At 38.1% G+C, this 22,474-nt stretch overlaps 1 protein-coding gene across 3 annotated transcripts in view; it reads right to left on the bottom strand.

The window, feature by feature from the left end:
- Nucleotides 1–22,474, bottom strand: part of RBM33 (RNA binding motif protein 33) — a 146,315-nt gene that overhangs the window by 98,488 nt on the left and 25,353 nt on the right. For all 3 annotated transcript variants that reach the window (XM_026652161.2, XM_026652162.2, XM_026652163.1), the window contains exons 5-8: nt 19,864–20,176; nt 18,550–18,672; nt 8,059–8,230; nt 937–1,145 (exon numbers count right to left, since the gene is read on the bottom strand). In XM_026652161.2, the coding sequence (XP_026507946.1) occupies nt 937–1,145; nt 8,059–8,230; nt 18,550–18,672; nt 19,864–20,176 (817 nt within the window). The remainder of the gene's footprint in view (nt 1–936; nt 1,146–8,058; nt 8,231–18,549; nt 18,673–19,863; nt 20,177–22,474) is intronic.

Genomic DNA, 22,474 nt, shown 5'->3' with positions numbered 1-22,474 from the left:
CAGAATGAATTCAACAGAAAAGGAAATATCTGGTCACATTTTTTCCATGCCAGGGTAAGTAGCAACCAGTAATGTTGGACTGAACAATTTCAAATGCATAGGTGGCTTCCCTATACAACTAGAGTTAACCTGTTCCTCTCTGTTGATGCAAAAAACAGAGAGCCTGATTATCTGTTTGCGTCATTTGAAAAATGCTTGAAATTTGGATACTTTGATATACTAAGGTCTCAAACTCTGAAGTAGAAACGTGACCCTTCTCATAGTTCCACAATCACAACTATAGTTGGGAGAATAATGGATTATTTTTGGGTTTGTTGGCAAGTCCAAACAATCAGGGAAGAAAAGATGAGTTTTGGGTCAAACAATTTTTTTTTATTAAATATTTTCTGCAATCGAGAAGTTGAAAAAAAATGTTTTGCGTCAAACAACATGTTTCATTTTGATTTTGAGTAGTTAACATTTTTAATTTTTTTAAAATTAAATTAACGGAAACTTCAAAACAAAAAGTCATTTTGAATGAAAAAATTCAAAACAGTTCAATTGCAAAAAATGTCTAAATTCAATTGTTTGGGGTTTTTAAAAAAAATTTTCACTGACCAAAACAATACATGGAATCTACGGATTTGTGGAATATTTCAGTGTTACCAAATCTGTATTTTTCACATACAAATGTTTTGGTCAAAAATGTGTGCCAAGTTCTAATCACAAGACTGTGAGAAGCCCATGTTACCGTAAGGTCCACTGGGGCAGCAGTAAATTAAGGCTTGGGGTTTTTAAATCTTTGTGAATGATTAAGAATAGTAAAGTTTTTCTAAAATTCACCCCAGTTTTGAAAGACAAGGAGCTACATAAAGATCTACAAATCAGAGTAATAACTGCCATAATTATTTTCTTAAAAGTACCAATTCCATAAAGAAAATACTGTGCATTAGTTACCACTGTTGGTGGCTGCGTTGGCAGCAGCGCAGGCCTGTGATCCTTCATTCTTCCCCTTTCATTGTTGTCTCTTCTTTGTTCTCCCATTCCATGACACATTATGGAACCTCCTCTCCTCCCTCCTCTCCTTGAGCCGTAGCGTCCCTGTTTAAGCTGTCTTTCCCTTTCTTCAAATTCAAATAACGCTGCTTTGGCTTCTGCTGAGAGTTCTGTTATATGGGAAAAATGCATATGTTAGGTATTTGTGGTAAGGATTAGAAAGGACACCATTATAACTAGAGAAAAGTGTCACTACAACCAAGATAAAATTTGCAGGCTCTTTGATCACCTTAAGGTGGCAATGGCATGTTAACATTTCATTAAAGCAAAATCAATGTTTTTCTCTTTGTGTATTTGTATCTCCTGCAAAGGTAAACATGTAGTGGCAGGTTAATGAAACGAACACGAAGGAAAATGTTATTTTACTACTGAAGTCTGCCTCACATTTGTTGCTTGTTGTTTAAGAAGTCTGTTATGTGAAAGGAGCTAGACTGCCAGCACTGGTAACTTAATTCTCTGTTTATCCACAGAAAAGACGTACAGAAAAGGAAGCAGCAGGAAACACTATAGTAAAGGTTATGCTGAGTCTTCCATCATAACCATAGTTTTCTAATGCTTCACCTTCTGTTCTGTACGTTTGTCTTATGCCAAAGATCTTTTTTGAATATTTGAACAAATTCAGCTAATGCCATTTTTGAGAAATATGAAAGAACTAAATGATACACACATTCTTATGTAATTTATTTTCCTGCATATGTGGCTCAAAAAAAAGGATGAACTTTACAGGGGACAAACAGACTAAACACATTAGGGTGAGCAGATGTCCCGATTTTATAGGGACAGTCCCGATTTTTGGGTCTCTCTCTTATATAGGCTCCTATTACCCCCCACCCCATCCCGATTTTTCACATTTGCTGTCTGGTCACTCTAAAACACATACTATAGATTTTGGGCCCATCTACAACTGAGAACATGGTTACAACAGTTGCCCCCAGTTCATTTATAACATGGCTAAATGTTGCAGAGTAGGGTACCTGGAACTAAGTTAAAACCCAAGGCAAACCGGGTCAGGGGATAACTATGAATCAGGGCACTAGATTACAGTAGAAGTGTGGACTAACCTACAAAGTTTTACTAAATATTAGGACAGAGTGAAGGTTTCATCAGAAGCATGTACCAGGCGATACTTTATATGTTGTACATTTTAATGGGGTCCACTTAGTGACAAGCAATATAACAAGCTAAACGCTTAACTAGAAAATCACTAATAAATAATACGGTGCTGCTTTTGAAACTGACTTTTCCCTTTATCTTGTTAACTGTGCAAACTTAACACTATTAGAATATGTATTTGGCTGAATGCTGAAATGAATTTACAGATTTTTTTTCATAAAAAGAAATAATCCATGTTTGTTACAATTTAAAGGGACAGCATCAAGATAGTCACATTTCTGTATGAAATATTTTTCTCAACTGGTATTACAAATAATACCTAAAATTGAAAGTTTAGAGAGAAAAATGTTTAGTTTGCGTATCAAAGCATGCTGGGTATAAATCAGTGTCTCAGCTCCTACTGAGTCATTTTTCCATGTTGTATGGGTCTTTCACACAACCATGGGGAGAAAAATCTTAAAGTAAGAATGTGATAAAGCCACAAAAATGACAGGGGATGTAATAGCTAAAGCTACTTAAATCACTGTTTTAAACTTACTTATAAGTGATCTCATTAAGCTTTCAAGTTCACAGCTGATTGAGGCATGCATGTGTATGTGTGGGAGGAGCAGAAACAGGAACCTGCTGCTATTCTTATTTGGCTGGAGATACTTTGTGTGTGTTTCGATTGTGAAGGCTGTATATTTGCAACAGAAAAGATAACTAGTGGCGTAATATTTTAGGAGACCCTTAAAAAGGGGTTTAGAACTTGATGAGTATTACAAAATGTGGCAAAAACTGCAGACACCCTAATATTCATTATACATTTGCACAGAGTTGTTGCCAGTTGCTGATGAGAAGATGGATCCAGGAGATTGTTGCTGGGAGCAGTTGAAAAGGTTTGGAAAGCTGACAGCAGCCCTTCACCAGATAGAATAGATTATGGAAGGAAGGACAAACTGAACTGGACACGTTATTGCCAGGTAGTTTCCAAATGAGTTAATGAAGTTCTGATCTAGTTAAAACCACATCCCTTGTCTCTGATCTTTCTTCCTGTGTGTCCAGGATAATGCCCATGCTATGTTTCAAGGTTCAAATTTCAACTGTGTTGGTCTCCAAAAATGTGGTTAAGTTGAGGGAAAGGAGAGGTGGCTAAACTGTAGAGGAAGCTACTCACTGAACTAAAAAACGATAACAGCTGTCAAATGTATTTTAGGTCACATAAGCACAGACGACTTGCTCAAGTTTTCAGCCAACAAATACAGTTCCATAAAATTATGAATGTAAAACAACAGGGTTATATAATGGCTACTGTTCTGCAACAAACTACAGCAGGCACTGCTACATGTGTACTATGAAGACGGTGATTATTTGGATACAATTTTGTTTACTTCATTGCAGTTTAGAAACATTTAACGAATATTTGATTGTGGGACTGTGGAAGTACGTTATGAGGTCAGGAGAGATATTCAGTGTTTTAATTCTCTCTCTTTCCTAAAAGAACAAAGAAATCAACTTGACGTTCCAACTTTATGCCCCAGCCCTGCAAACATGCATCTACATGGTATCCCCCTGCAATTAGCAAAGGCCTGTTTTCACATACAGTGCTGCAGCTTGCCACTACAGCGCTTTAGTGAAGATGCTACTGCGCAGATGGGAGAGCTTCTGCTGTCGGCATAGTTAAGCCATCTCCCCCAGAGGCGGTAGCTATGTCAGCGGGAGAAGCTCTCCCACTGACATAGTGCTATCTACAAGGGGTTAGGTCAGTAGAATTATGTTGCTCAGGGGGGTGGATTATTCACACCCCAGAGCGACATAGTTATACAGATAGAAGTCTGTAGTGTTGGCCTGGCCTAAGACGCCAGTCAATGGAGAAGTACACTATTTGTACATTGATGTGGCGGTTCAGAGCCTTAAACACTCAAAAGTCAGATAATGCAAAAGTAAAGGTTCTCACAGTATCCTTCATTCATCCTCTATGCATACACAGAATATTTTGGAACAATGCCGATAAACATACTGTAAATTACCATGAGAATAATTCTGTTTAATATACACATGTACAACATGAACGGTTTTCAACAGGAGTGCCATGGATGTATCAGAGGGAGAAACTGGGTGCTATGTATGCATTAGTGATGGGACAAGGTTAAAATAGGTGACATTTTGCATATTTCCTGATTTGAGCACTCAGACTTGTAACCTTATTACATTACACATTTCTGCATGAGTGTGTGTGAAAGGGCAACAAGTTTAATGAAACATTGAGATTTCAGACCAAAAACTCAGTATATTCAAAGTTAGATGTTATACCAAGGATAAACAGACTACATTGTGCATATTCTTGCTGACATCAGCATCAGTACAGCATCACTACTAGTTCCAACTGCTTTGTGTATGGCTTTCCATAAGCATGGAAGCCATACTGTTTGTTTTTTTTAAATCAGGCCTAGAGGGAAGAGTTCCTGGGAAGAGCAGGAGAGCGGAGCAGAGCTGCTTTGAAGTATGCTGTTGGTTTTTGATTGTACCAGGACAAATAAGGTAATTATCTCCCACTCTTTCCTTAAAGAAAAATAAGTCTGTTGTATACATCCATCCATAATGTAAGCTCTATACAGCCAGTCAATAATTCTACATGGTAATAATGAGTACATAAAAAGCTTTATTTAAAGGATGAATTCAGTATTCTCAGAAACTTATTTTATATCCTTTCCTTAACATGTCTCCCTAAAATCTTTTCAAAACCACCTATTACATTTTCTTTGTTAAAAAAAACATTTAGGAAAAGTTTCAACATCATTCATGAGAGAATAATTTCTACATTTTATATATTTATTTTCCAAGCACACACATTCTAATCTTGACTACACAGTTCTCTCTCTCATACACATACACAGTTAATGTAGTGAATCAGCAATTATTTTTCTAGTGGCTCTAAGTGTCAAGATTAATTTCACTACCCCTGGTAATAAAATGGTTTCAAATGACATCTTTAATCAGCAAGTAAGAATGCTTCCCTCCAATAGAGACAAGCTGTCACAAAAGGTCACCAAAATGTGACAGGATGGAAATTACGTTTGTAACTTCAACTGAAATGTTAATTTCTCTTTAAGTGTTTTCTCAACTATGTCCAGATTTTAAAGTAAAGAAATGTAGTTATGCAACAAAGTTTCATTTTTAAATTAGTAATATCTATTAACAGTAATCCCAAAAGCAGAGCTGATATTTATATGCAAATGACAAATTTTGCATTGCTGTTAAACGGCTACTGTAGTTTACTGTATGTCCTTTCATTAACAACACAAAAATTAAACCAATCACATTTACAGAAACTGTTCTAACAAAAGCAACTGGCAAAAAATACAAAAATAGAACTAACCAAATGCCATTTATTTTAGTTCATATTTGGATAGTCATTTTACCTTGCTTTGCTTGTATCTGAGCAATATATCAAGTAACCCAAAAACTTGATAAAAACTGTAATATAAAAGCACTGTTTCCCTTTAAGCTTTTTCCTTAAGCATTCACAGTTGTTACAAAACCACCTGGATACACTTAAATCTGTTTAGAGTTGCCATTTACCTTAATACTAGGCAACTATAAACCAATTCTATGCAAGGGTTTATATCAGTTTAACAAATTTCATTTAAAAAATCACTTTAATTGAGCCAGTGACACATTGTGTATAGATAAGGCAAACACATCTGAGGGTACTTAGTGCGTTCAGTATCACACCTCATCTCTAGACTCCTTATACATTATTATTGGAGCGCCTGGGTGTGAAGCCCCTCTGGAGAGCTCCTCCCATCCTAGTCAGGATGCATTCATCACTCTATAACAATGTGGATTGGAAGTCTTTTCCTAATTAAAGATTTTTGCCTGAAATACCCCACAAGCATGGCTAATTAGTTAATTCATTGCCCAGATTCAATAAGAGTCTTCCCCTGACTTGAAACTACCGAAATCTCAGGGTCCACTGAGGTTTGACATGGATCACATGCCATGAATTTTGTTGTGCCAATCAGGCCAACATCTGTAGCACGGTCCTTGCTGACAGGATTTGTCAGAGTGAATAAATTTCTGGAATAAAAACTCCTTCCTTCCTTCTTTCAATAGCATGAACTCAATGACTTTTTGCCAAGAAGAATCAAATTTCTTGCAGCGTTATTCCTCTTACTGTTGAACTGTAGAGGAATATCAAGAAGGGCAATTTGGAGGAGTCTCTCTGAAGCAAGATCTGTTGCCTTGCTGGATCTTAAGTAACTAGTGTTTATTGAAGGTAAAAAGGCTCTTAATTCTCCCTCCATAAAAAAGCTCTCTGAAGAAAGCACTGGCAGTCTAGCTATTTGTTATGGGACCCTTCAAAAAACCTGGAGGTTTAGGACACATTGACCTTCTTTGGAAGGAAAGCAGAAGCAGCCTGATTATTGAATTCAGACCTAGCTATCTAGGCTAACCTCCAGGCTGAGGCCGTTCCCTTGCCACCTTCTTTGCCTGAAGAGGGACCAGAGAAAACAAAGTGGATCGTGCCCTTTGCTCTTGTGAATATAGCCTCTGCAGTCTTCCAAAAAATATTCCATCCATCCTACAGAAAGTCTTTATGAAGATCTGATGAGTGCAGCCATACAGATCTGCAAGCATCATCTGCTCTCAATGCTTTATAGACCAATGGTATCTGATAAGCTACCTCCATTCCTTCTCAAGTTAGCTGCTTCATACCTTGACTCTCTTCAGGAAGACATCCAAACCTTTTTCCACAGTTTGAATTGATACTTAGTTTCTGCAGAACTGTGAGCACTGCGCAATGGCAAATACTTCTTCAAAAGGTGTTCCAGCATCTGTATCATCATCATGGGCTGCCATATTTTGAATCTGGGCAGTCTTGATTCTAGATCATTGTGTCTTAGCATTTAACCCCAGTAATACCAAGCACTTCTAACATCAGATGCTGGTATTGATTGTGGCCTCAATATATACTAAAAGTGCTGCCATTATCTGAAATCCAACATGAGCAGCAGCTTCAGTGATCCCCAACAGAACAAGGGATTTTTTTATATCACAGTATCAAATATTTCAGCATCCAGAGCATAAAAAGATTTGGTGAAATGAACCCCTCTCCAAGATACCTCACTGTGACTTTATTTGGACAGATGGACTAAAACTGGGCAAATAAGGGGAAGCCGAAAATCAATTTATCATTTTTTCACTGAAATCGCACATAACGTCACAACAGTTTATTAGCTAATTGATGAAAAAGTCTTATTAGGATTGAGCACATAATGGCTTTCCCACTTCAATGCTGAAACACGTGCCAAATATACATTCAGTGCAGCTGGATATATGCTGTGTGCCAACGTACCACAGCAAGTTGCTTTCAACTAGTGTGATGTTTACTTGAACTGTGAGCCTTACACCACGCATGAAAATCTGAGGGGGGGTCATTTAAAAGGTGGAAATATTAAAACAGTAGTGGAATTTTCCCAGTGTACAGTCAATTGCTGTTTAAAGGCATAGGTGCTGGAACTACGGGTGCTGCAGCCCCCCCTGATTTGAAGTGGTTTACATTGTATACAGGATTTTCAGTTTGGTTCAATGGCTCACAGCACTCCCACTATAAAAATTGTTCCAGCACCCCTGTTTAAAGGACAGCCAGGTTTAAGGAATCTGAAACACTTCAATGAATATACATTGCATTGGCTTTTGAAAAAGCATATACTTTTTCTGATATTCTGAAGGAGGAGGAGAACTAAAGCTACTAGGAAAACAAGCTGCGAACAGCTTGGATATAGACAAGCAGAGTCTATGGCAGACTACATTCTTTTACCTTAAGAATAACATTTATTGGTTAATAGGGTTTTAAGTAATCCAATCTTTTCCTTTCTTTTATTACCGTATAGTCATTTATTACAGTCCATTGCCACAGAATCTTACCCAAAGTTTCTGGAATGTTTCTCCTCTCTCTTGTTATGTCTGAGAGCCTAATGATGGTTCCTTCTTTTCGTTCAGTTTTGAAACGTAGTCGTCCAGATTCTTCATCCTCCTCCTCCTCCTCATCAGATTCTTCTTTTGTTTCCTCCTGAAGTTCCAGAGTTTCAATAGCTGCCTGCATCACAAGAGAGAAAGATGAGTACAAACTAACGTTGCCTGAGACAGATTTTCAACATGCTAAAAATATTACCATTTTTGAAAGAATCTTTGGTCAAGACAGGAAACAAAACAAACAAACAAAATAAATGTCTTATATAAGGGCTCCACTGCTTGTACCATTCTGCTATTATAAAGAATTCTTGTGCACGGTTTGGGAACAGCAGGCGATTCACCATATCTTATAGGTTTGTTTGGTTACAATATACAGTAGCTACATATCTGAGGTATAACTGATTTCTGTAAAACATTTCTAGCCAAACTCTTGGAACATATCTTGTATTGTTATTTCAATGCTTAAGTGGGTATTTTGAATATTCTACCAGAACCAAATCTTATTAGTCCACAGCTTTTAAAAAACAAAACAGCACCAAATATCCTGTGATGACATGTAGAAAAATGACTATTCCATAGTTTCAGGGTTTGGATACCATCAGTATCCAAAAAACATTGGATTATTCAAAAAAACATTAAAAGAATAAATTAATTATTCTTAGTGTTTATAACTCAGAGCAATTGTCAATAACATGAAAGAATAAAGACTAGATAACTTCACAATTTCTAAATTAGATTCCTTTGATTAGGTACAGTTTTGCTTGTCATGAGAAAATATTCTAGTGGAAATGAAGTTTAAATTGAGCAGTTTCTCATCTCATCAAAAGAATGTACTGTTATGCAGTACTCAATTTTAATATACTAAATCTGCATAATGGAATGTTATGCCCTTGTTCTCAAGTCACATTTGAGATCTTCTTGTGGGAGCAAACCTTTATTATTCACAGAAGAGCATGTCCCAAGTGTCAGTGTCTCTTTCCAGCCTGTCTAACCTCCACCCAGTCCCCCCTCCCCCACCCCCAAAAAGTTTTCCTGTCCTGGGATGGTGGACAGAAAGTTAAGAATGTTACATTCATCTTAAATTTGATTTATAGTTTGGAATTTAAAATATTATAATATAGCATTATTTGCCAGGAAAGATTGGGTTTGGGGTTTTTTACATACTAGCAGTCCGATTCTTGATTTATTGGGTCTCTCACACAGTTTTTAGATCTTTTTAGCGCCTACACATGAACTATGACTTTTTTCCTGTTTGGTGAACACAGAAAACATACTAAAGCAAGACATGATTTTGTCTTCTAAATTAAGGCGCTTAAAATAGTAATTATTAGAAAGGAGGCAAGGCAGGAACTCATAGGAGCCAGTTAGCTCCACAGGCGACACACATCAAGCCTAATGTCCTCACTGCAACTGAATGCGGCGACTGTCTAGGCAACAGGAAGATCAGCATGGAGCACCTTTAAGGGTCCCTACTACATCTGGATTACAAGGAAAGAGAAAGGCGGGGGGACAGACTTCTCTGAGTGGAGCCAAGGAGGGACTAGGAAGTGGCCTCTGGCCCATCATGTGCACCAGGAGGAGGAGAGTATATTTACATGCCATGCATTACAGACAAAACTCTTTCCCATCGATCACCAATCATCAGCACCCTCCTCCTATCCATGGGGTCAGAGTAGGACCACGTTTTATGATCTGCTTTGGACTTTCCCTACTCCCCTTTGTTCTTTTAAGACTGGAGAGGAATTTTTTCCTCACCACTAGACTAGCAGAGGTGGGGTGGGTTTTTTGCCTTCCCCAAACAGGTCAGGGACACTGTGAGACAGATATGGAGACCAGGTCAAGATATCGCAACTATGTAGGTAGAAAGTCTGGTAGGTGTCCAGTGCAAGTACTCATTAGCCCACCTTAATTGATTTGTCTCGTTAGAGTTGGTATGGCAACCCCCATCTTTTCATGTTCTGTGTGTGTAGATATATATATCTTCTTACTGTATTTTCCACTCCATGCATCTGATGAAGTGGGTTTTAGCCCACGAAAGCTTATGCCCAAATACATTTGTTAGTCTCTAAGGTGCCACAAGTACTCCTCGTTCTTTTCATTACAGAGGGGATATGATTCCCTGATAAACAGGAGTTGGAAGTGGATTTAGGAAGAGGCATCCCCTAAGGCTGCCAGAAAAAGGTGCTTTGGGACTGCTAACATCTGGTAGAGTGGAGAAACAACCCCACCATTTTTCCAGGCTCCCTTAACCTTCATACATGGGGAGGGTTGTTAGGTCCTAGCAACAGGCTGGCTGGGACCAGGCTGAGAAGCAGGAGAGCTGATGGCAGCCCTTCCAAAGAGATGGACATGATTAAGAGAAGAATTAATGATGGCCTGCACTATACAATTTATTGTTGGGTATTTCCAGGTATGTTAATATAATAAAGTTGCAGCCAAATTAAATCACATCTGTTGCATTTCGTTTTTCTTTCTGCATTGCCTGGACAAGTCATTTTCTTGTGATTTAAGTAGGGAAGACATAGGGGATCTCTGTAAAACTCCGTAGCCAAGGCCCAAATGCCTGTGTTTTTAAAAGAAACAGAGAACCTAGAATCTGGATGGATAAGCTCACAGGGTGATTCCTACCTCAAAAGGTAGCAATGAATGCTAAAACTGTCAAGATAGTCTTACAAAGAAAGAAGAAAGGAAAAGAAACCTGATCTTTGCTCTGTTTAACAGCAATGACCTGATTGCTCAACTGTTATTGGCTCTCTTATGGGGGTAAAAGTTACTTTGAATTTCCTATCTCCACTTTCTGGTAAGAGGTAATATAACCCAATGTCTGGGCTCACCCAAGCACTCTAAAACTCTTGTTACCTATTAAACTTAGGCATTTCTACTAATGATTGTGGCCAAAATTTTCACCAATAGAAACTTAAAGTAAGGCTCCCCTAGTCTATACTTAGGCACCTATGGACGAGATTTTCAAAAGCACCTAAGTGACTTGGCAGCACAAGTCTCATTGACATCAATTTTCCCTCCCTCATGTCTCTTCCAACCTGACATGTTTTCCTTGCCACTGTTTTTACAGAAGTAGGCCTCAATCATGCAATCTGATCCATTTACAGGAACCCGTACCCTTGAGACTCCACGTGGGGGGCATGCTCATGAATCAGATTGCAGGATCAGGGCCAAAGCTGTATTTAAATATTTTGGAATGAAATATGAAGTTTTGTAGAATTTTAATAAACTAAATAAGGAAGTATCTGTTGAAAAGCTTCCAAGTTTACAAAATTGTCCTTTAGTAAAAAATACAAATTAACAAACAAAAATCATACCACAAGAAACATATGAGACAATTATACATAGTTTCTGTGAAAAATGAATGTGTCTCAATAATTGTATTCTATAGAGGCATTATCTACTCTTGGCCAGGAACGGCGAACCGCGGCCACTGAGAGCTGTGAGTGGCCGTACCTGTGGAAGCTCAGGTAAACAAAGAGTCTCACGGCCCGCCAGGGGCTTACCCTGAACAAGCCGCGAACGAAGTTTGGGAACCACTGGTCTTTATACAGGAGACAAAGGCTAGGTCTACACTACAGCGGGGGTCCGACCTAAGGTACGCAACTTCAGCTACGTGAATTCCGTAGCTGAAGTTGCGTATTTTAGGTCGACTTACCTGGCTGTGAGGACGGGGGAAAGTCGACCGCTGCCGCGCTGCCGTCGACTCCGCTGCCGCCTCTTGCCGCGGTGGATTTCCGGAGTCGACGGCAGAGCGATCAGGGATCGATTTTATCGCGTCTTCACTAGACGCGATAAGTCGATCCCAGAAAACCGATTGCCTGCCACCGGACCCTCCGGTAAGTGTAGATGTAACCAAAGAGAATGTTATCCCCATTTTCTAGGTAAGGGAATGAAGGCAGAGAGACTACACTGCCCCTGTCAATTTTCAAATGTGTTTCAAATATTTATTTTACACATTCTTGATGGTGGCATATATAAACGTAAGATTTTGGAACTGGATCCTTCTGGTGCAGAGCTTCATCAACTCTTTGTGGATTTTTTTTTAAGATTTCCTTCTAGTGTGTAAGAAATAGACTTTAATCTTTGGGGCAAAGCATATACAAATTTGAGCATAAGTCCTGAGAGGAGATCAAGTTTGTAAACTTTACTCTGCACGATGAGAACATCTGAGAGTAAAGGTGGACAATAGCACAATTTCTTCTGCCAGAATTTTGAGACTTTGGAACTTAGCAGTTATGCAGCACTTCTGCATGAAAAATGTTCTTGCTTAATGTTTGCATTGTTCATATTTTAATCACATCACCTAATATATGGTTTAAAGGGTCCAGCAAGTTAAGTTATACAAAAAGAAGCCTAATGAGTTCTAATTTGGGAAGGAAGGTCACATTATTCTGAATAATATGGTAAAAGTAGTCAATATTTTTACTTCTTCAGAAATACAGTAACATGTAAGAGATTACACTCAAAGTAACTGTCAACCCTATTTGGCAGCTTGATGTCATGACGTCTGGATATTGGACTGTGCATACTTTAAGAAAGTGATATACAGACTAAGGCTTGCGAGCCGCAAATGGCTCTTTAATGTGTCTCCTCTGGCTGCTTGCAGCACGTGATATTAAAACATTGATTTAATTATCAGCCAATCTAAGTAATTAGAGAAAGAAAAACTAAATATTTCGCGTCATACTGTTTAATTACAAAAATATAGTACTATAATAAACGAAACAATGAATTCACAGTACTGTGGCTTTTTTGGGTAACGCTGATGGCTAATTTGGCTCCCGAACCACTGAGGTTTGAATATGACTGTTTTAATAGGAAACAAACGTTCTCTGAAGCAACATTTGTAGCTTGTCTCAATGGAACTCTAAGCAGAAATTGTTTTTATTAGACTAAGTTTAAAATTACAAGCCAAATTATACCAGCATATCACTCTGGATAAAGCAGAACTTCAGAGTTACGAACACCTTGGAAATGGAGGTTGTTCATAACTCTGAAATGTTTGTAACTCTGAACAAAAAGTATGGTTCTTTCAAAAGTTTACAACTGAACATTGACTTAATACAGCTTTGAAACTTTACTATGCAGCAGAAAAATGCTGCTTTCCTTTTTTTTTTTTTAGTAGTTTACGTTTAACACAGTACTGTACTCTATTTGCTTTTTTGTACGTCTGTGTCTCTACTGCTGGCTGATTGCATACTTCCAGTTCCAAATGAGATGTGTGGTTGATTGGTCAGTTTGTAACCGAGGTTCTACTGTACTTTCTCTCTCTTTCCTGTGTCAGTTAGCTATTGGCTTCAAACCATCTCACAACACACACACAATCTTCTCTGTAGCTGTCCTCCATGCTTCCCCACTTCCCTTCCTTCCCTCTTCTCTCATCTTATCTGGCTTACTCCGCTTCCTTCTACTGCCCTTCTCCCTTCCTTGTTCTCTATTTAGCTAATTCTTAACAAAACCCCACAGAATTTAAAAAAAAAAAAAAATCAAAGCAATTGCATGAGATTTGCAAACAATCACTGTGTTCCCTCTGTATGTTACAACCTTTCCTCTACCCTGAGTCAATCTTGTCTATTTAGATTGCAAGCTCTTTGATGCAGGAACTTATTATTCTATATTTATACACTGCCTAACAAAATGGTTCTTGGCTGGCCCCTGGGCACTACAATACAAATAAACTATAGCAATATTTACTCCGTGTAAGCAAGGGGCACAAAGTTTACCCAGGGAAAGTCTAGGTTTGGGGCAGGAGATTCGCTAACCCATTAAAAATGTGAATGTACTTTGTAATAAAGAAGAGTTGGATCTATAAAACCTTCACCACAGAGCAGCCTCTCTCACGATGGCATCTATCCAGTGAAAATTGATGAGGTTCACTATTCATGGACGACTTGTAAAAGCCAGAGTCCAGTGATGTATATTTGATATCATCTATTCAGTGATTCCTCATTTGCTTAGAGCAGCAAACATGACCCCACAAGCAAATATAAACAGGATATCCCTAGTTATGTTTAAAATACATTTCCAAAATATGACATCTTATTCCCAATTTAAGTTCCTTGTGCCAACCCTCCTCCCTTTTTAAATTAAGAAAGAATGCTAGGACAAAAAGGAAATCCCACTTTAGCAAAAGAAAATATACTTCCCTGTAATTAAAACTCTGTAAATGCAGAAGTTTTAGAGACACAAAAAAAACCAAAAAACTCCCGATGAGAGCTGGAACTGTATTAGCTTTTTCAAGTCTGAAAAGTAACTGACAAGGAACATGATATTCTGGGTATACACTAGGGTCTTATGATGAGTGACTCCTCCAAAAGTTCTAACTTTTTGAATTCTAGGCAGTTGTTGAATCTCACATCTGTGTCTAGAAACCCAGGAGTGGGAATCTCTAGGGATTACTTCCAGAAAAATACAGTTGCAGTTTGTTTTTAGCAGCTATCATCTCCCTTTTATCTTTTACACCAAATATATAATTGCATGTGCAGTGAAATTATTTTTTAAAACAAAATGAATGTTCATAGAGTATTTACATACAGAGTTTATGTGTAATATGTATTTCAAGATGAAAGTTAATATATATTCTGATTTTATTCTTACAAGAGAGCATTAGATTTCATTCAAATTGATTTTGTGATAAGGAACTTCATGTAAACAAATTCTATCTTACCAGCAGGGCTATTTTATATGGACCTTGGGGCAGGGACCACCTTTTTGTTCTGTGTTTGTACAGCACCTAGCACTGTGGGGTCCTACTCTATGAGTAGTGCCCTAAGGCACACTATAATAAAAGAATATTACAACATAGTGATAATCTAAGTGTTTCTAAAAGATAACAAAACTCCAATTCAAAAAGCAAAGAAACCTTTAGTTTTGTAGGGACTGGCCACAAGCACAATGAGAGTAACATTTTGTAGAACACCACAGCTAGGCTACACTTCAGGATTCAACAGTATTTCTGTCCCAAATCACAAACTAAATTACCGTGGACAGAATTATATGCATCCCCAAATTGGGTGGAAGGATTATGCAGAGAAAAATAAATAACTGTCATCCAAAACTTATTCTCCATCAACATGATGGAGATGTCTCCATACACATAATGTCTCCATCAACATGAAGAATTCAGTTGCTTCAGTGAATGAGAGCTTGAAGCTGAGGGTTCAGGTATCAGACTAACAGAGGTCAAAGCACAATCCATCTATTATTCAATCACATACATTAAACCACTAAAAATATGGAAGGCTTAGCATTAATACCCCATGCCATGCTGGAGAGACACATTTAACTTCTGCTTTGTCTGTCTGCTTTGTCACTAGTATACTGTCATTCTGCTAAAAAGCAGAATCTCCAGATGCTATAGGAGCCACACTGATGAGCACAAGCACGTTCTACCCAGCAGATTACAACCAGGAAGTGGGGCAATGATTGTGGGAGAGGAAAGGCAGGGGAAATGTAGCAGAAATGAATACTCCAGCTTTGTTCAGGAATGGGGAGGATCTCCATTCCCAGGGAGAGGAAGGCTAGTAATGGGCAGGACAAACAAAACAATGTTTTCTTTACCTAAGAGGTAGATCTCAGTTACCAACACTTTCGATTGCACTGCATTTTCAAGCTGATAATGAAGATCAAATACTGTTGACATTTTTGTCAATAGCAAGGACATAAACAGCTAAGATCACAGCCATATAACACCACACATCATGAATTTATTGATTCTCCTTTGAATAAAAGGAACAAAGCTCATTAGTAAATTGCTTTTACTGAAAAACTGCAGGCAGGCAGTGCTCAAATTATAAATCTGAGGCAGTCTGAAGTTTCTCTTTCAAAATATAGGCTACAGAGCAAGTACAGTCAGCTTTAAGGTAGGTCAAAATTTGGGCATACATAGGCTGACAACATCTGCTTTAAATCAATGACTAAAAAGAATCTCCAAGGATTTGAGTTGATGGAAAAAGTAGATAATAAAGTATATACAGGGTGCATATATGCAAGCTCACTAATTATGTCTTTTCTAGTTATACAATTTGTCTCATTTACCCAGTGGGTTCGAGCTGGTTAAATTTTTCTGCTGTTCCTGGAAAGGAGTCTACGACATATTATGCCTAACAGCAAACCAACTCCTTTAAGGTCTCAAACTGTAAACTCATGATGACTGATCTGATTTTGCTCAGCCTCTGATTCTTCTTTAGCTGTCCAGAAGAATCTCTGAAAGAATTACTACTGAGATTACTTCAGAAGTAATCTCATTTTTCCTCTATGAATGTATAACTTTGCAACAAAATGTTGAAGTAGGGTCATATTGCACATAAGATGGAATCTGTTAGCATCAAACTATTTACCCACAACTACACCCTGGTGGTCCTAAAGAGAAAGGTTGCTTCATCAGGGTGCAGAGGACAGTTTCTGTTCTGACCTCCAGAATATTTAATAGTAAGAAAGAAAGCTGCAGAATTCAAGAGTTCAATGTGCTGAAAAGGTGTAGTTTCAAACTGTAGAACGACTGAAAATTATGCGAGTTTAGAGACTGGCATTTTCACAGTCCCACTAAGGTCAAATTACCCAGTACATTTTAGGTTTCTGCTCCACAACAATTTTTTTTAATACTTGTCAGGGTGTTAATTACATACAATGATCTGTTTTAAGTAATAACATGATGGACTGTGCTTTCACCATTCAATACACAGACCTTGGCTCTGGATAGTCAAAGTACAGCAGAGTACCAGAAGGAGGGTGTTTATAGGCCAACAAATGCACAAAATGAAGTATTACTAAATGGATCTATAAAACAATACTAAGACTTTAAAATGTTTATTAAATATTAATCTACCAAAGAAGATTATTCCAGTGTAGTTTGTTTATTTGATACAACTAGAGACTGAAAAGGATACAAACAAAAATGCCACTTTTTGAACCTCTTGGGGTTGAACTAGCTGATGGATTTGTACTCTGGAGAGGGAACCAAGGGCTTATCTACATGAATTGCTCCAGAGGCACAACTGCAACATATATATATAGCCAAGAGGCAGTAGCTAGGTCGACCAAAGAATTCTTCCGAATTAGCGCTGTCTACACCAGATCAGGTTGGCTTAACTACATCCCTCAGGGGTGTGGATTTTCCACACTCCGGAGCACATAGCTGGGTCAACTAAGCATTTTAGCATACACAAGACCCAATATTCAGCCATTCCACCTCAACGAGTATTCCAATAGATCCTATAAATTAAACTTTGGGATAAAAGTAATACTGCAGCAGATTCCTGGGCAGGCAGTAGACAACAAATCTCCTTACTACCCCCACCAGGAATCTGTTGCAAGTTAATGCTGAAGAGTCAGTACAACCCCTTCCTACTGTAGCCAGTGAGCAAATACCTGTGGGTTTTTGGCATCAAGCCTCTGTCTAATTCTGTAAGAAGGGAACAAGGGACCTCGCTGTCTTTCCTGATGGAAGATTTAAGAGAAAACTGCAAGGAGAAGCTTGTAGAATTTTCAGACCCACGCACAAGATGCTCCCACATAAGGCACCAGATGGGTCTTTGTCTTTTTGACTTTCAATGACTCTTAGGCTTTTAAATGCTTACATTTCCTTTGAATATAGGACTTAGGCACTTTTGAAAATATTATCATCTTGACCCCAATATATTCATTTGGGCACGGAGGTCTCACATTACAGTTACTAGGGATATACAGTAGAACCTCAGCATTACAAACACCTTGGGAATGGAGGTTGTTCGTAACTCTGAACAAAACATTATGTTTGTTCTTTCAAAAGGTTACAACTGAACATTGACTTAATACAGCTTTGAAACTTTACTATGCAGAAGAAAAATGCTGATTTTAACCATCTTAATTTAAATGAAACAAGCAAAGAAAGTTTCCTTACCTTGTCAAATCATTTTTTTTTTTTTTTTAATTTTCCCCTTTTTTTTTTTAGTATTTTACTTCTAACAGTACTGGCTGTTTTTGGTCTCTGCTGCCCGATTGCATACTTCTGGTTCCAAATGAGGTGTGGGGTTGACTACTAAGTTCATAACTCTGATGTTTGTAACTCTGAGGTTCTACTGTATGTATAAAATCACAGATACCATGCAGAATTATCATTCTCCCACCTAAAAACCCCAGTTGTGTAAACATTAAAGGAAATATGCCCTTCACTCTTATCTGTTTCCTTCGGGTTTTCAGGGAAAAAAAATTAAATCCAACACTTTCATTAGAAAAAAGTGAACACAGATGCTAGCAAAACTAGCAAAGGACAGTAAAACATTTCTGCAACATATCATACATCCTAAAAACAAAGTGATGATATCAAGAATTGTTGGCATTTAGCCAGCTTGCAGCCAATTGGCATTAATTCTTAGCCAGCAATTTGAACAATTCTAAATTATTATAAATACTGCAATAAGTAACTGTTTCAAGATTTCTGTAAGGTGCACGACATACCTCTTCTGATTCATTTGTAGGTGTTTGGGAATCAGCAACCTCCTCCAATTCCTCTTCAGCTACATATTCTTCCTGTTCTTCCATCCCTTGTTGTTCATTATATGACTGTATATAATCTTCATCCTAAAACAAATTATAAAAAGAAGTTACAAGAAAGGGCCACATGTGTAAAAATTAAGAACTATACATGTATAGGTTACAGCAATTGAAAACAGGTTTCATCAAAATCCAGGCTATTACTGTGATTTTCTATTACACGTGGTAGTTAATCTAGCAGGGTTTTTAGGACAGTTGTAGTGGCTTTAATGCTGACAATATTATATTAACATTGTACAGCAACACAGATAACTAATATGGTGTGATCCAGCTGAGGCCACAACAAATATCCCATTAATTTCAGTGGGATGAGGATCAGGACCTTAGATTTTAAATTCTTTGGAGATAAATCTGGAATATTTGCTTGTCTGAAGTGCCATCTGCTATATTGACAATAGCCATCTTTATTTTAAAAAGGGAAAAATAAAATATTCCATTATTCTTTAAAAAGTTATTCTAATTGTATACAGCTATTATTCATTTGTATGTAAGTGTTGTCTAGAAGGCCCAAACAAGGATCAAGCACCTGTTATGCTAGATGCTGTACAAACATGAATAAAAAAAGAGCAAAAACTTTTCAGAATATGTCAGATGATATTTTAAGCAGATTTTTTTCTTACTAAATGCATGAAGTTTAAACTGATTATGGAATATATTTACTTGCAATTAAAATCAGTACATGCTCTTCTGTATGCTGCTTAAAAGATATCAAATTATGCATGTGACATTTTCTGAACTAACCTCCAATCTCTTTATTCAGATTTAGACAGTTCTCAGTTACAAAAAGGATGAATGAGCAGGACATCAATCACTTTGGAATATTAGCACCTTAAAGATGTCTTTAGCAGGTCAATAATCTTTTCACCTTGGAAGGACTTTATCAGATCTTGTCTAAAGCCTGGATAAAAGCTTTTGCATTAAGTACTTCTAACAATTGTCAGTGTATCTCCACCACACAAAGCTGTTTTCTTCCTTAAGGATACAACCCTCAAGGTCATGGTTCTCAACTGCCTTCCAGCATGACAAAGGAGCATTACCTACCGCCAAACAAGCTGTCAACACAAACTTTGTCACAGCCTAGATAAAGAAACTGGCAGACAGTGATAATAGGTCTAATTTCCCCCCCTCCCTAGGGAAGTAAACAGATTTCAAATCAGTCTAAAAACCGATGCACGTGAAGCAATGTGATCTTTGGAGATACAATAGAAAGAAACTCACTGGAAATTCATCTAGAGGTTCATTGATTTCAAGGTCTAGCACTTCATCATTGTAAATTTCTTCCTCTCCCTGTTCTTCCACATATTCTATTTGGTCTTCTGTCAGCTCAGCATCATTGCCTTCATACTGTCCTTCCCCTGTGTACTCTTGAGAGTATACTTCAGGTTCATCCGATTTGTCATAAGCTATTTCGTCCTCCCCTTGGTCATATTCCGACTCATGTTCTATCGAATGATCATTAGCGTTCTCAGAGTAGTCATATGATGTAACCATGCCAGATGTAGCATTAAGACTAACTGTGACACCTTGAGAACTGCAGTGGAAGGGGGAAAAAAAGATTCAGACCAAAGTTGAAAATATATCAATTAACTACACTTGTGAGGATTTAGTACAATGGAGCAGACAAATACATGTACTCTAAATTATTGAACAAAAATATAGCTCACACATCAACTTGACTGCATGCCATAAACTCATAATGCATACTGTACCACAGCTTATCACCAGCTGCAGATTATTTGACCAGAGGAATCAAACCAACCAGATGGTCTAACAGGTTAGGTTGGCAGAAGTCCTGAATGGTAACCAAGCAGACTGGATTCAATTTTAATTCCCAGACTAACAAAAATACACAAAATGAGTTCAACTGCATCTGCTTTCTAATACCTCCAAGTAAGCTACTAAATCATTTTTATTACTATATTAATATAGACAAGAAACAAGAAATTTGAATTTAGATTGTTGTATTAATTATGGTAGATTTAAGTTTCCATTCAGAAAAAAAATACAATTTATACAGTCAAGAACTGTCTTTTAAAGGTGACCTGTGGAGGTTTAAAAAAAATTCTTTTATATCAGTAACAGAATTTGTGTGAACCTAAAAACAGTATTTAAGAAATTGTTTGAAAACTCAGATTCTTCTTATGAGCTAAGGCTAGAATTTAAGTTTTGATGTTTAATTTGCAACAGTTGATATCACAACCACGTAAAAACAGTCAATCTCCAACTTGAGATTTGGTGAGAAAGTAGGAAAACAAGTTGATTCACAAATATGATGTTTTAAATTGTATTTACTTGAAATGCACCATTACTGATTTGCTGAACATTTTGATTGAAAAATGTTTTTGGAGGGGTGTTTCACTTTTAAAAACTTTTTCCTTTACCATGTTACAATTCTACAAGTTATCTTAAAAGGGATCTACTTTTGCAAAATTTGGGACCACAAGATCTAAACAGATTTGTATGCTGTTTGTACACCAAGTTGGCCCCAGACTGGAAGGGCTTTGAGTGGAAGTTGGAGGGAAAAGCAGCAAAAGCGTTCACCCCATGGGTAACAGTAATACAGCTACCAGAGATGGAAAAGTAATAGTTCATATAAATCAGGGCTTATGCACAGTTAAAATGCTGCAGTGGCACGCTTCAGTGAAGACACTGCATACACAGACGGGAAGGGTTCTCCCATCGGCGCAGGTATTCCACCTCCGTGAGAGGCGGTAGAATTCTCCCATCGACATAACACTGCCAATACCAGGGGTTGGATCTAATTTTTCTCACCCCACGCACTCCGACCCTAATTTCCTAGTATAGACCAGGCCTCAGTTTCCCTCCCCTTGGGCAGCACTACTGCCTATTCTGGGTGCTCTCCTCTTTCCTTTCACCACCTGTGCAGTCACATAGCTATCCCCTGCTGCACAGCTAGGGTGACCAGACAGCAAGTGTGAAAAATCGGGACAGGGAGTGGGGGGTAATAGGAGCCTATATAAGAAAAAGACCCAAAAATTGGGACTGTCCCTATAAAATCGGGACATCTGGTCACCCTATGCACAGCACAAGAAGGGAAAGATAGCAGGGGAAAGAAATAAAGGACACATAACTGGGTATCTCCTACTTAAAGGAAAATCCTGTTTCTGTTTTGATGGTTCTTTAGCTCAATTCTGCTGAGAGAACAGCATCATGTGCCCAGATTGCTAGTCTGAGGATGGAGGGAGTTTGATTCTACTCCCATAACTGCAGTAGAGAAAGCTACCTCCTTTTCCTCCCTTCCCTGCCCAATGTGGACTGCGGGTGGGAAAAAAAAAAAATCTTAGGACAGACACCACTTTGTCTCCTAGAGTGAGCTTTCCAAGCTGTCAGATATATTGTATTGGATCATATGACCCCTTTAGCCTGTACCCTCAAACAGCATATAGTGAGTTAGGGACACACCACCACCACAGAACATTCATGTGGCAGGGAGTGACTGTTCATCTCTAAAGCCTCGTACAAGTCTTTGTATAAGTTTCAGTACTGCATGGTGCAAGAAGGGATGCAACAATACAGTCCTCGATTCAAATTTCATGCATTTGGAGCCACCCTCCACAGACTCAGAGGATGTCAGATACCCTCTTGAAGTTAAGGGGGCATTCCAGGGGTTCTGCAGGAGTCATGGCTTACGATGGTGATGGGGGGGGGGGGGAAATGGAGAAACAGGACTTGTGCTGATATCAAGGATTTAAAAACAAAAACCCATTAACTGGAAGTTAAGATTGCATAGCTGAAATGTCTTATAGCTCAAACTATATGATTAAATGATGGGCTGAAAACAAATAAGCAGCAATTTCAGGTCAAGCGA

Source organism: Terrapene carolina, unplaced genomic scaffold, assembly GCF_002925995.2.
Source record: "Terrapene carolina triunguis isolate 2854851 unplaced genomic scaffold, T_m_triunguis-2.0 Scaffold111, whole genome shotgun sequence".
Lineage (NCBI taxonomy): Eukaryota > Metazoa > Chordata > Testudines > Emydidae > Terrapene > Terrapene triunguis.
The sequence above is the reverse complement of the archived record's forward strand: the minus strand, read 5'-3'. Positions and strand labels throughout refer to the sequence as shown.